The sequence below is a fragment of the Orussus abietinus genome, unplaced genomic scaffold (assembly GCF_000612105.2).
Source record: "Orussus abietinus isolate OABI.00-Male unplaced genomic scaffold, Oabi_2.0 scaffold61, whole genome shotgun sequence".
Classification (NCBI taxonomy): Eukaryota; Metazoa; Arthropoda; class Insecta; order Hymenoptera; family Orussidae; genus Orussus; species Orussus abietinus.
This window is the reverse complement of record NW_019394279.1, coordinates 523,984-539,217: the sequence shown is the minus strand read 5'-3', so window position 1 is coordinate 539,217 and position 15,234 is coordinate 523,984. Positions and strand designations below refer to the sequence as shown.

The window sequence follows — 15,234 nt, the reverse complement described above, 5'->3', positions numbered from 1 at the left end:
TTCTAAGAGCTGTATGATGCAGATCTTCATCTTCACTGCTCGAAAATTCAATCCTATTAGCTTGATTCTCTATTTCATATAGTTCGTTATCAGATGCATAGGATTCGATATCTGATTGGTTTCCTCTTATTTGGGTCAGTTTTTTTTCGCAATTCAAGATCTCTTACATTTTTTATCATAATAGCAACCCTTATCTAGAACTAAAATATTTATTTACATTTACGTAAATACATCTTATAAATAAATTCTGAAATTACCTTGGTACGCAAAAACTCTTCAAAAATAATTTATAAAATTTATTTTTTTTTGTGTTACCAAAAATGCATTATTCTCTCCAATGCCATAAATCGAAATGGAAGACCACAAAGAGTTTTTTATCAGAGCTTTCATAAAAGCCCAACAAAAAAGACGCAACGAATAATTTCACAATATTGAATGTGCGAGTTTGCAATAGATATCTAACTAGTATATTGACAAGTTTGAACATGAAAACTATCGAATCAGATTGGTTACAAAAAATTTCAATGGACAAGAAATAAGTTACATGTATGTTAAACGACCAACTTTAAAAATATTTAGTGAGTCAATTTGACTCACATCCGTCAAAATAGGTATAACACATATGGATTTTTGGAACTAAGGAGTGGGGAGAGGAAGGAATTAACATTTGTATACATTTCATAATTTTATTAAAAATTAACATGTTTTAAAAATAAATCATTTAAGTTTTTCCAGATATATGTAGCAATAAAATCGCAAATGAGTCAAATTGACTCGTTCCGGCAATCTAGTGTTAAGAGAAGAAAAGGGAATATGCTCGCGAATACCGTTCCGTATCGGAATCCCGGATCCCTTTTTCGATCTGTACGCGATCTAATAGGTAGAATTACGAGTCCGAATTTTATGGGTTCAGGTATAAGTGATAACGACCAATGATTGGAAGGTTTCCCCCTCTTCGCGATACGCTCGGCGGACGCTTAGAGTTAGCCAATACTTCCAGAGTTAGTCTTTGTTAAACTATTCAATCGAACGGAATAACGTGAGCGATATGTAGTGAAGTTATTTACTACCATTGTAGAGTAACCCAGGTGAAGGTAGGTAATCTGGAGTGCCCATTCGTGGCGTGAAATGTATTTTTCCATTTATTTTAATGGTACTTATTCCGCGCGAGGAAATGCAGCTTGTCGTTAGTAATCGGCTTCTTATGGAAGGGGCGGAAGTAAGCGAAGTCAAAATTCAGAGGAGGGAGAAAATGTGCCCAGGAATATGTTTTTAATTTTTTATTACCGCGTTTTCGTGAGAAAACGGGCGCAACTCGTCTTTCGATATCTCGGTGCATTTTGGGGCCCGACTGGTGCCTGCCCCCCAAGACTTGGACAGAGAGACAGGGAAGCAACAGCGATATTTATGCGAGCGAGAAATCTTGGCGGATGCAGTTTTCGACCTTAGCAATGATAAATAATGGCCGAGCGCTGCCAAGATGTTTCTTGCCCTCTCAAGGGTCTTCCTGTCCTGCGCATGGACCTCCCGGGCTCCCCTCCGTCTCGAGTCGAGACCCTCCGCGATTTTTCAGGAACTTTTTGTCCGGGAAATATTGTCAAGCGTCGTTCCATTAGACGTATCTAGAAGTAGAGAGACCATTTATATCGTCGATGTTTAAGATTTGACGGTGGATGGCGATGGATACTGACCGGGCGTCGTTTTTGTTCAGTTGCAGGACCCCGATCAACTGACCCCGCTCGCTCACCTGTCGGACTATCACATCTACAGGATTCCGAACGCAAAGAGACACTTCGGTGCCCCCTTCGAGTGGGGCGCTTGTCTCAGACCGTCCAGCAACGCGGAAGCCGAAGACACCGAGGCTGGCGAACCCGGCCTCAAAGTCATAGCCTTCCAGAGCGAGAAGTCTCGCACCTGCTGGATCACCGCCATGAGGCTCGCCAAGGTGACAGACTGCTTAATACACAGCCTTACCGTAGCCATTCTTCGCGGCTCTCTTTCCACCTCCGATTCCTATCTCCCACGTGAGACTCGAGTCTAAATTCCCAGGAGAATTTCCACGCATTCGCAAGCCGTTCATAGTGCCAAATTGGCGAACACGTCAGCCTTAAGGTGAAGTTGAAACCCCCTTCAAATTAGTCGATTCGAATACAGCACTTTTTTTTAAGGGTATTAGACCAAACTGTCCGAAACTTTGACACATCATTCCTGATCGTCTAAGAATTGTCCTGACACGTTCAAAATTTGGATTTTTGGAAAAAAATGTTTGAAAACGTCAGGTGGAGTATGCCATTTAGTACAATACGCAATATAATTCGACACAGCTGTCAATATAAAAACCAACGTCGGCAACTTAGGCATTTAGAAAAATCTTCTTTACCGACGTCGATCAAGTTTCTCGACGTGTTTCACTTCACCTTAACGTCAAATTGTCTTCATGACGAAAATTGACCGAGGCAATAATATTCGACTTTTTCCGTCGCTATCCAGTGAACATTGACGAAACCATTAACCGACAGATTTAATTGTGAAAATTGGCCAAACCGATGAATAACCTCGACTTTTTCCATTGTTACTAAAAGTTGCCAAGTATCGTCAGACTTTTTCGTTTATCGCTGTAAATTCCTACGTTACGCTTTGCGATCAATTCGAAACATCCATCGGCTCCTATCTTACTCCGTTCGAGGTGCATCATGCTCTATCCCAGCCTCCGGACCCCTTTTTCGGCGTTTAGGGGGAGAGAGAGAGAAGGTTCCCGCGAGATTCGTGCCCACGCGCGAATCGACGAGGGTCGTCCCTCTCCCTCTCGCCCTCCTTGGCAACTAAGTAACGAGTTCCGGTCCGTGGCGGGCATGCACCTCCGGCGCAGCCCTATTATGCAACTCTTTAGGGGCTCCATTCTTTCGCGAAGTGGAGGCTCAGACCACCCTCGAGAGCCCGGCTCGGTCTCTAGTGGTCCAGAGCCACCCCCGCCCGGCATCCCTCCGACGTACGTGCACTCGGAAGCTGCGACTGCTCCGATAGGCTCGCTTCAAAGCCCGAAGCAATGTCTAGGTTGAGCGTGCCTATCCCGCTTGCTTAGCCGGGGTATCTCCCTCTCCCTCTAGCGCGCCGCCCGGCGCATCCGTCCCTCTCTCTCGCGCTATCTCGTTCGCCGGTCGCCGACGTCTTCAGCCCTTTCGGCCCGCCGAAAAGCGCGGAGAGGAGGCGCGAGAAGTGCTCGGTCGTTTCCGCGGGGGAGTGTCTTTGTAACCCTTTCATCCTTAGCCAAGAAAGGAGGCCTCGCGGGGTGGTGCGTTCCGAGGCTCTTTACGGCCAGACGGGACTTTCCTCGACTTTTACCCCGTACTTCCGGCCGCCATCTTGTCTTGGACGCGGAGAAATTCTTCACGGTCCTGACGAAAATTCTACATACCCCGGCACATGTGGAAAGATGTGTTGTTATGTGAATATGGCATCTGAAATCACGGTACTTTCACTGGGAAACGCGAGATAAATTCATCGCTGCATTGTTTTTTTTTTTATCAGGGGTAATCATACGTCGCTCATTTGATTAAGTGGTAGCCACATTTCTTGGCTGCTATCTACACTTGCAAAAATGTTCCTCGTCTACTCGTACGTATTTTTTTTTATGCTATCATTATTATTACTGCAATAAGAGCAAAGTCTTGTCAGCACTGTCCTGTGGTAAGAATAAAGACGTCCTTTTTTTCCGTGCACCTTCGGCACGAAATTCTACTCCAACAAGCCCCGATGTGCGTGCACGTGCTCCGCTGCTGGTACCAGCACGACGTCGAGACGTCAGCTTTGTCTCGCCTTGTCTCGGAGCGTGTGTACGAATTCATAAAAATAGGGGAAAAAAAGAGAGAGAGAGAGAGAGAAATAACCACGCCCTAGACGCAGACTCCGGAGCCTTCTTATAATTTGCAGGGATTTTTTGGTGGCTGTCGGAACCGTGCCAGAATTTTTTCCTCACTCGCCCTGGAAAACCAGGAATTGATGGAAGTCCGGCTTTTTCGCGGCCCCCCGTCCAATCGGTCATCGATTAATTAGGGCTTGTGTCAATCCGGCGGAACTGCGTTAATAACGTCCCTGTTTACCGGCGCTTCATTATCGGCAGACGTCTCACCGGTCATTAATTATTTGCTGGGCCTCGCTGCTCCGTATCTACTTACCCGCGACTAATGAACTTACGTAATCATTCGTACGTCGGTTCGACCCTCGTGTCTGTTACGAATTGACTTGGTCACTGGAAAGTCAAAAGACGAAAGTACCCCGGAAAAGTCGGTCACAGTTGGAATAAATGGTTTTACTTGCCTTGGTACACCGTGAAAAAAAAAGGTCGACTCGAATAAATATGCATTGCTACAACGAAATCCAGCGATGAGATGCGTCCAAAGGAATGTCAGGAAGAGTAAAGAAAAGTAGTTTAAAACGAGGGTATTATTTTTCTTCTCGGTGAAATCATTGTCTCTTGCAGTTATATGTGATTCAGGCAATAATATATATTTGCTTCAGTCAACTAATATTTTTTTTTTCTCAGTGTATACGTGCACGATTGAAGATGGGACAGGAAAATATTTTTGTTAGATGGATAACGAAAGAGATAATAATTCACTTGGAGAATGGAAATTATATTCGTGATTGCTATGCCTTTTTACCAGCTATTATTATGTGCCGTTCGTTTGATTTGGGGGTGAAATGTCATTTTCTTTCCGTGTATTTTCTCGAATTTTTAGGCGATTAATGGTCCGTTCATCTCGAGCAATCGAATGCGAATTGATCTACGCACCCCTTCAGGTGCGTGGCAGTAGGGGCGACGCAGGAAATGACAAAACTTCGACTCGGGGAGATCACCCCTGTTAAATTATCTTCGGTCTGGACCATTGTGCAGACCGCGGCGTTTCGATTCGTCCTGACTTCCGGCCCGATAAACGCTTTTCCAGGACGCGTCGAGTCCGAATCGTAGCAAATGCGTATCCAAAATGTAGTCGGGGAGGGTACCTCCATTTTCGGCCGAAAGCGTCCCCTCTGAGGTGAAGTGAAACCCCTCTCAAATCAGTCGATTCGAATACAACACTTTTTTTAAAGGGTATTAGACCAAACTGTCCGAAACTTTGACACATTACTCCTGATCATCTAAGAATTGTCCTGACACGTTCAAAATTTGGATTTTTTAACAAAATTTTTTAACTCAACCCAGACCAGAACCAAAATGGCGTCGAGCTCTCAATATTTCGATCAATATACAATTATCGAAGGCTTCGATATGAAAAACGAATGGGTCAGGACAATTTTACGACAATTTAGAACACTCTGACATCAACAACAATCGATAAACTCGCATGTGAACGGGATAAAGGTAAAAAAAGTGTTGTATGTGCTTATATGCTAAAACGATGGGAATACGAGGTCTCGCAGTGAAAATTTAATTGACCTGGAAATCACAGATGGCGCAGGGGGTCCCTCTGCAGTCAATTAGGGCCCCAGAAAGCATGAATCCAGAGGATTTCTGGAGTTTCACTTCGATTTCTTGATATTTATTGTACGAAAACGACAGGTGGCGTATGCCATTTGGTACAATATCCGATATAATTCGACGCAGCTGTCAATATAAAAACGAACGTCGGCAACATAAGCATTTAGAAAAATCTTCTTTATCGACGTCGATCAAGTTCCTCGACGTGTTTCACTTCACCTTAATGCACCTCCACCCTTGCAACTGCAGGTCGTGGATGTACTCGTCGAAAGGTGGCCTCATGGGGGGTCGAAATTAATTGCTCGTAAAGATCCTTGGAACCCTTTCGGGAACTCTCTCTTCTCCGAGGGCTTCTTTCTGGGAAGGAAATTGAAAGATCGGGTCGCGACCGGGGAAATCCAATTTCCAATGGAATTTCGTTGGTTCGGCCCCTCCGCGTTTCCGCATCCGGTTTCCCCTCCGACCTCTCGGTCAAGGTAGAAAAGTCGTCACGTGACTGGACGATGTCGTACCGGATCGTTGCATTTGTTCACGAGGGAATATTTTTTGGAGATTATGACACGTTCGAGGAAAATTGTAAGGTGGGTGAGAAGGTGGTCAAAAGCTTCCAACAAAAGTACGTTATTTAATTAATACCGGATTTGGTGACAGTAAATAAAATTATGAACATTCAAGAATTCTCACGAACGAAATTTTGCACTTTTAGAATTTTCTGCACTTTTTCCAGGATTAGATAACCCACTAAATGTGTTTTTATCGTAATTTCGACCGATTTCTCATGACAAAAAGTCTTCCAAACACATCAGAAACGCCTTTCTTATCCGACCTCACCCAGTTAAGATTCCGGCGGGTCGGTCTTGCGCCATTTCCAAAATCGACGATAATTCCGCTTCCCAGTTTCCGCTGATGCAGCGGGACGTCCGCCAGCTCTGGGAGATTTTATCTCCGAAGGGCGCACCTGCCACCTGGAATAGGAAAAAGGGACGCCGATGCAAATTGTCCCCGCTTTCTCACCGGAGCCTATTTGCAGCGGACGAGGAAATTTTAGTCGACGATTCTTTTCCGGAGGTCCCAGGGGCTTTACCTCCCGGCTTCATTGAATATCGATGGATTTCCCTCCTGCCGTTTCGAAAATCCACCTCCCCTTCTGCCTTCTTTTCGGGTCTTCGCTGAAACAGCGCGATTGATCGAATCGAATCGAACCCCCTCGCCTCCTAACTGCGGAAATCGTTTACTCCGAAACAGAGAGGAGCTTTCCTTACTTTCCGAGGCAGCTGAGCACGGACCGTAACCGTTGAGCTTTTCCACCCTTTTTCCCGAGATTTCCTGAAAACATCCTCCATTCCCGAATCCCGATTGTCCCACTTCCTCCGCTTCTAATCGGGACGCCTTTACGACTCGTTAAACGATTCGTTAAATCGCTCTCGTCGATCTCTCGCGAGGAACTCTTTCTCTTGATCGGCATCTAATTTTCGATTAAATCGTCGATCGAAAATAATTAATTGAGTTATAATCTAAGTCCCGAAACGTAGCTCCCAGCTGCACTTCGATGTTACGTATACAAAAGTGTAGTTTCAAAATAGGATTTTAACGCATTCGCGACCGCTGACGTGAATGTACGTCTTGTCAAGTTCTATTCCTCGTTGCCGCTGACGTGAATTCACGTCATTTTAAATTCTATTCCTGATTGCCGCTGACGTGAATCACGTCCTGTTTAGTTGACTCACTAATTGTTATCCGGCGTGGCGCACGAATTTTATCATTTTTATCCTTGCTTTAACGATACAAGTTTGCGGCAACCAGTTTCAGAATTTCATTATTTTCGCCGGTACTCAGTATTTGAAACGGAAAAAATTTGCCGATCGCGAATGTGTTAATAACGACGCGAGGAGAAACATTATCGGGACAATTTTACATATCAATTCTGTATCGCCTCGATGTTGAAAGTGTAGCTTTAAATTCGGATTTTAGCAAGTTTGACGATAAAGTGCCGCTTTGACTCCGAATTTTGTATAAACTTGATGGCGATACTGGATTTTTGAATTCGAATTTTTGCCAGACGTTGCTCTTGAGATATTTCGGCAAATTGTCGAGAGTGTCGTCAAGCGATCTCGATTATCGCTCGCCGCACCGTTGCGTTCTCATTTATCGACTGTTAATTTGTTCTAGTACGGCAAACAGCTCAGGGAGAACTACAGGGCGTTCAAGAACAAACAGTGCGAACAGACCGGCGCCGGCAGCCCCAAGGAACAGTACAGCAGCTACAACGTCCCCAATGTAAGTCTCCTCCACTTAATCGTCTAGTCTATCTCTCTACGTACTCGGGCGAGTGCAACGAAGCTACCGAGTTGTCTCGACTTGTCGGCTAAAGTGTTGCGAGCAAAGTTGTTGCGAGTTTAGGGCAAACGTTGGAGCTCGCCGAGTTAGTCCCGTCGAGTCCGCGGCTCGATTTCAAAGGTAAATTGCCCCCTTAAAAATTGCCCTCCCCGATGCACCTACTAAAAAATGTACCTTAAAACTATCTCAAACTATCAAGCGAAACTAGTGAAGGTTCAATTGAAAATCGATATTTAATTGATGAATTAAAATCGCGACGCGTTGGGGAGAATTCCCCGTCGAAGAGCATACAGGGGGGGTCAGAACTCGTGTCCAGGGTTTGCTCGTCACTATCCTTATTGAAAATGGAGCAGAAAACTCTAGTGGTTTTTTTTTCTTCTTTTTTCTGCCGCGTATAGTTCGCTCGGAATAATTAATCGTAAAGGGGTCGGCCTGGGTTGGCCCTTTTTCAATTAATATTTACTCCAAGCAAACTGTATTCCGTAGGGGAAAATTGCCCGGGACTTTTCGGCTGCATTTTCAACTAGTCGTGAGACAACCTGTATATCTGATTTCTCCAGCGCAAGAGGTCGCGTAGAAATCTCATGGAAATGGTGAAAATTGCCCGGGGAGGCGTCGCTCCTCTTATGGGCCGTCTCTCGTCCGGGTTTTCTTCCAGCACCGATTGCCGACCGGTTGGCCGGCTTCGGCGATACCATCGTCGGCTGCATTGCTCCGGAGGATCGCGTTACCGATCTCGCTCGTGGTCACCAGACCACCGGTTCCTGTCGGACACGTCAGCCTGCTATCGCGTTTACGTCACTTGGTCGGCTCGGTCGGGCCGTTGATCGGTTAGTCGGTCACTCGTTCGCTCGATCGGCCCGCTGAATCATCGGGGCACTTTTCCGCCCACCGCTATTTTTCTACCATTTTTGATAGACTTCGAAAAAACGGATTCTCAATTCTACCTGTATTTTACTTGACGTATCGTCACGCGCAACTTTTCTTTTTTNCGGGGCACTTTTCCGCCCACCGCTATTTTTCTACCATTTTTGATAGACTTCGAAAAAACGGATTCTCAATTCTACCTGTATTTTACTTGACGTATCGTCACGCGCAACTTTTCTTTTTTTCGAATCTGAATCATCGGGGCATTTTTCCGCCCACCGGCATTTTTCTACCATTTTTGATAGACTTCTAAAAAAGGAGATTCTTAATTCGGCCTGTATTTTACTTGATGTATCGTCACGCGCAACTTTTCTTTTTTTCGAATCTGAATCATCGCGGCACTTTTCCGCCCATCGGCATTTTTCTACCATTTTTGAAAAACTTCGAAAAAAGGAGATTCTCAATTCGACCTGTATTTTACTTGACGTACCGTCACGCGCAACTTTTCCCCGAGTTAACCGATTTTCATGATTCTTTTCTGTCGTTAACACGTTCCGTGCCAAGCCGTGTACCACCCGAGGTTAACGCGTATTATCGGTGGTACACGTGGCACGGAACGTGTTAAACGCCATGTCAATCACCAGTGACTGACAGTATACTTTTCGTCGGGTAAAGTCGGACATATTAGGTGTAACCATAGGTAATTAATTTTTTTTTGACGTCTAAAACACCTCTTTCAAAATAATTCATTATTTATGGGTAATAATAGTCCGATATTGCGGCCTAACCGGAAAGGAAGAAAAACAGGCTTGGAGCTCACGTGATAACGGAGGGTACTTTCGGTCGCATGTGTCATCGTGATCCGATTCAGAGAATCCAATGATAACAGAAATCAGGAACAATTTATTGATTCAACCAAATATCGTTCCGCGACACTTTGCATTTTTATCTTTCAAATTCGAGAGAAAAAAACCTGCGGAGAGCCGTTGAAAAGCTGCCTGATCGGTGGGCACAGATCGTATAACTGAATTTTATAGGTTATAATTCGGAAGAAAAAAAAATTTCAAATTGGATTATTATTGTCGTAAGACTTTTTAGTCGACTCGGTAGATACTTCGGTATCGGACGTACTCGATATATCGAAGATGGGATCTTTAAGTCCTGGCGACGCGTGCGCGACTTAAAGGTGTCTTTACATCGGTGCATCCTAAAAGCCCGTTCACACGATTGCAACCGGCGGATCGGGGCGTCGAATTAACGCGCCCGTGATTCACGGCACGCACCGTGCATCATACACTTTATCGCTAGTCCCACGCCGTTATAAATTGGCCCCATGGTCATTTCGTTAATCCTGGAGGTCGAGCCCGGCGGGAAAAAAATAAATCGGAGGGCGACCTATCTAGCTTCTGATCACAGTTTATCGGGGGTCGATCGATTTTGCTAGAGAAAAAATGGCCATCTTCTCGCACGCGCATTTACTCCAATTTGGCTACAGTGAGATATATTTCGCCCCGAGTGACACTAAATCTTTGTTAAACGAGTCCTGTCGAGACGAGGGTTCCTTTTCTATTTTATAACACGGGTTGATGAATCGATTTCACGAAGTGGGTCGAACCATTTCAAACTTTTCCCTTACATATGAAAAGCGGAGGCGCCACGATGGCGAATCTCTGCGTCGAATTGCGGGGAGCGGTCAATTGCAATCGAGCTTTAAAATTACCCTAAAAATCGAATGCACCGTTTACTTCCTCTCCAACCGGTTCCTACCTCTCTGGTTTAGATTACGATCGAATCGTGCGATCCTGTTCATGTCTTCGCGAAGGAACGGGGCGAAAAAAAAAATAAATGGCGTTCGACTCGCGTCTCCGCCCTGCTCGCTCGGCGACATGGCGCGAAATTTAATTGGACCAATTCGCGTTTTTCCGGCAGGCCACTCCTTGCCAACCAAATGTCTGCGAGTTTATTTCTTATGCGAAAAAAGATTCGTATGAACTAGAGAATAGGGTCCCTGGAGTAGATACAATTAACTTTTGCACTAAAAATTGACCAGTTTCGCCCATGACTTTGAAATGTTCACCAATGCCGCGCGACTTCCTAATAATGGCAAATTTTTCATGCGAGTTTATTTCTTTCTTATGCGAAGAAAAATCAGTATGAACGCGAAAATCGGGTGCCAGGTTCCGAAATCTTGCGGAGTCTTGGGGGATACAACCCCCCGAACTGGGGAATAGGGTCCCTGGAGTAGATACAATTAATTTTTGCACTAAAAATTGACCAGTTTCGCCCATGACTTTGAAATGTTCACCAATGCTGCGGGATTTCCTAATAATGGCAAATTTTTCATGCGAGTCTATTTCTTATGCGTTGAAAAATCAGTATGAACGCGAAAATCGGGTGTCCGGTTCCGAAATCTCGCGGAGTCTTGGGGGATACAACCCCCCGTGCACCATATCGATTCCCATGGGGTGTCTCGCCGGCCGAGAGGCAAGTTCCGGTGTAACGGTTATCTATCGGCGGAGCGCGTCGCTCCATGAAAATTAATGCCTCGCCTCAAACGCGAGGAGCGCGCACCGGCCGCCACCGTGGTATCGATCGCGAAGTAGGTGGGGTGGGGGGTGGGCCCGGTTATGAGGCTGCACCCCGGGTCGGCGCTACCGGGCGCCCCAGCGTGCCCCAGCCCCCCGAAGTCCTCGCGTCGCCCGCACCCCCCCCCCCTCCACCCCGGACCGTTCCAAAATAAATCCCGACCTTCCGAAGAGCCAGACGCACGCCCGGGCTCTCCGTCTCTATCCGTCTCTGTCCCACCCGCCACCCACCCACCGCCCACCGGGTTACGTCATACCGGTCCCGTGTCTGCAGTTAACGGGCTGCCGGTGGATACGCGCCGCCACGGTTAAACTTTCACGATCGCGCCCCGCCGAGCCTCGCCCGGGCCAGACAGCGCGGCGACCCCCCACGAACCCCCTCTATCCTCCGATAGAACGCGAACGCGATCAAGTCGTAATGTCCTACGACTCTTTGTGACGACCCCTTCGGTGGAACGCCACACGGTAGGTCTTCGAGACTCCCCGCGAATATCTAGAGGTGGCGGAATTGCATCGACCCGCCTTGATCGATGATCAGGACGAGGTCGATGGAGCGCAATCGAGGGTGCGCTGTTCCTTTTAACTACTTACGTCGACCCCGTGCGAACTTTGTGGACTCGTCCTATCCGCGTTGCGACCCCCCGCGAATCCCCGCTGTCCTTCGATAGCATACGAACGCGACTAAGTCGTAACGTTCAATGACTCCTCGTGACAGCATAGGAACCCCTGTGACCCCTTCGGTGGGACGCGGCCAAGGTTGGTCTTCTAGACCCCCCGCGAATTCTAGAGGTGACGGAACCGCATCGACCCCTCTTGATCGATGACCGCGACGAGGTCGATGGAGCGCAACCGAGGGTGCGCTGTTCCTTTTAACGACCCACGTCGACCCCGTGCGACCTTTGTGGATCCGGACGATCTGGAACGCGACCCCCCGCGAGCCCTCGACAGAGGGGATGGAACCGCGTCGACCTCCTCGATGGGAGTGCAAGAGCGGCCGCGTCCCCTTTTTAATGACTTCTCGCGACCCCCCGCGAATCCGTGGCGACCCCCGTCGGAGAGAAAGCGACGGCGACTCCACCCGGGTCCCCGCAACCCTTCCGGGAGAAGGGTGAATTGATCCTCCGCCGTCCCCTCGCAACGGCTTCCTTCCTTCCTTTCTCTCCTCGACCTCGTTTCCGCCGACCCTTCCTGAAAAAACACCCGCTCCACCCTCTTGCCTGCGCCTCGGCTTCCAGCGCGCCATCTTCTGCCCCCCTCCTTCCAGGCCCCCGGGGGAGGGGCCCCCCTTTGTTCGCGAGCAGCCACGGTCAGGCTCCCTTTTTTCGCGAGTTTTCCGCGTCCGCCCTCGCCCCCTGACCGCGCGGGGGGGGATGAGAGAGATCGCCAGACCTCCCCGCGGGGTGGAAGAAGGAGACAAGGGGCGGACGGGGGTGAGCCCTGCAGTTGGGTTTAAAAGTCGAGCAAAAAGCCCGGCCGGCTGTTGCTACGCGCGAACTATCGACCAGCCGCTGTTACCCATATCTGCAAAAGCCCTCTTGGGTATAGAAGAGCTATATAGAGGGGCGGAAGAGGGGCGGGAGGGGACAACCCGCGATAGTGCAGACCGGGCGCGGCGCTAACCCAAATGCGGCCCGTTTTTATTTTCACGGGGCGAAAAGTGCATTGGTTATGCATGCATCGAGTCGCCGGCCCGCGACACGAGGGGGGGAGGGCATGCTTTTACGATTTGCCGTTACAAAATTGGATAGTAAAGGCGGGCGTAAACCGCGGATATATACCGACGCCCTGTCGGGATTTCCCCGTGCCCTGAATGCGTTCCTTATTTATTTACACGTACCTACTTATTAACTCAACGTTATTTACTATTTCTCGCCCATGAGGGGAGATATCTCGAGAGGGCGCGACCGAAGGCTTTGGCTGGTCCCGCCAGTTTTCTGGTTTTTTCCAAATCTTCCTGGGACAATCCGGCGGAAGTCCTCTTTCCCCTCTGGTTTTGAGTCTCGACATTTCACGCAGGGGGCGAGATTAAAGTTTCGAATTATCGGGAACATTGAGGGGGTGTATCGGTATCTGGATAGTTGTCGCCTCCAAGTTCGCGGATTGGCCGGCGCCGGCTCGAGACCCCCCTCCCCCCTCTCTCTCCCCCCTCGCGGGGGGTCGCGACACTTCCGTCCCGGAGACGTCGATGAGCGAAGCCAGGGCGCATGCGCGCGCCTCTCGGAAATTCGATGAGCACGCTCGGCAGCAACTCTTGCGGTGTCCCCGGTGTTCCGCGGTTTCCGAGGATTTTCTTGTCCCCCCCCCCCCCGCGACGCGACGCGACGCCTGCAAGGATTATAAAAGTCGTCGATTAGTTTATAAAATGTCAGACTTAGCCATCCCTACGCCTGGTATCTCAGCTAGACCCTGTAATTAATATCGCACATCCCCGTTTCATACTTACCTCACGGCGCGACGTACCCGACCAATATTCTCAAGCAATGGAATTTCATCTGGAACCAACTCCTTTCCAATCCATCGGGCGATCGATCGAGCATTAAATCGTACAATTTGTGACGTTCATCCTGCGACGTTGATATATATATATTTTTTTTTTGGTTTCACTCATATTGAATTGCCAGAAGCGAGATGGGGAGTGTACCCAGGAGAAAGAGAATTGTTCGTTGAACCGAAGAAATATTTCTTGGAATAGTACCAATGAAATATTTCGTTAATTCAACGAAGAATTATTTTACGACCACCATGTTACATCTGCGACACGAATAATCATATTCTGGCAGCTTACCATTCAGCCGAATATAATTATTCCTCGAATTCAAAGTATATCTGTTTGGTACTATTCAAGTATTACCTTGATACTATTCAGGTATTTCTCTGGTACTCTTCATGTATTTCTTTGGGTCAGCGGATTTTCTCTCACCGTACTCGGTGCATCTCGATGCAAGTGGACCCTGGATCCTAGGATTTAGGATTGAGCACCGCTGCGGGGGGTCGAGGGGAGTATTACGGTATCGCCCCACCACGGGCTACCGCCCGTCCCTTCTAATAATTTCACAGTCCACCCCGAACCAGTATCGGACCCCCGCCACCCCCTCCCGTAATTGGGGCAGCATCTCTGTCTCTCTCGCTCCCGTCCCCTCTTCGCCCCTCCTGTCTCTCTCGCCTCCCGTTGCCGGCCCTCTCGGTACCCTGCCATCCATCGATGGTTATCTCGCGGACCTACTGCCCTCTCCGGCCGCGCGGCGTACTAGCTGCGGGAGCAGCCCGAAATTTCAATCGCCCAAGGAGTAGAGCCCGCCGAATCGAGACGTGGCGTGCCGCTATGTGCTGTGACGTGCCGTAACATGCCGTGGTTTCCCGTAACGTGCCGTAACGTGCCACGGCGTGCCGAGGCGTCGCCTCAGAGGGCCACATTGGTCAAAGGAGGGCCCCTGAGGCGACGCCAATGGGGCTCCAAAGGCGATACCAATGGGGGGCCCTATGAAGCGACGCCAATGTGGCCCAATGTGGCACAGGCAGTGTACATTACGGGACCTAACCTCATCCGAAGCGAGTTATCATTTCCGCAGAGCCCCCCCCCCCTCCCCTCCCCTCGCCTTATCCTGCGACGAGCGAACTGGCCGGTGCAAGAAGACTTTTAATTTAACTTTCCAACCCCCCGCGACCCGGTTAACCGTTTTTGGTCGTTACTAAAAGACCATGATGTGCCCGCAGAAACTATTCCGGTCGAAACGAGATCCACGCGCTTTTCAGTGATCGGCTTTCGTATTTATAGGCTTCATTTAAAATGATATATATCCGAGATTTAACCGAGAAAGGGGAGAAACGACAATTTTCGTTATTTAGACTCGGTTTTGCTCAGGTACTTAGGCCTTGGTTTTGTTAAAAACCGTCAGTGTAAACGATCGGGATTCGGCTGGACTCGGGTCCGCTCGGAAAGCGCGAAGTGTACCGACTTGGGACGTC

The 15,234-nt window shown here is 48.3% G+C and overlaps 1 protein-coding gene across 1 annotated transcript in view; it reads left to right on the top strand.

Moving 5' to 3' along the window:
• Positions 1-1,711: 1,711 nt before the first annotated feature.
• The window catches only part of LOC105699995 (growth factor receptor-bound protein 7), a gene marked incomplete at its 5' end in the record, with an annotated part of 54,678 nt that continues 41,155 nt past the window's right edge, over positions 1,712-15,234 (top strand). Inside the window, 2 exons of the mRNA XM_023434920.1 lie at positions 1,712-1,945; positions 7,649-7,756. Of these exons, the coding sequence (XP_023290688.1) occupies positions 1,712-1,945; positions 7,649-7,756 (342 nt within the window). The remainder of the gene's footprint in view (positions 1,946-7,648; positions 7,757-15,234) is intronic.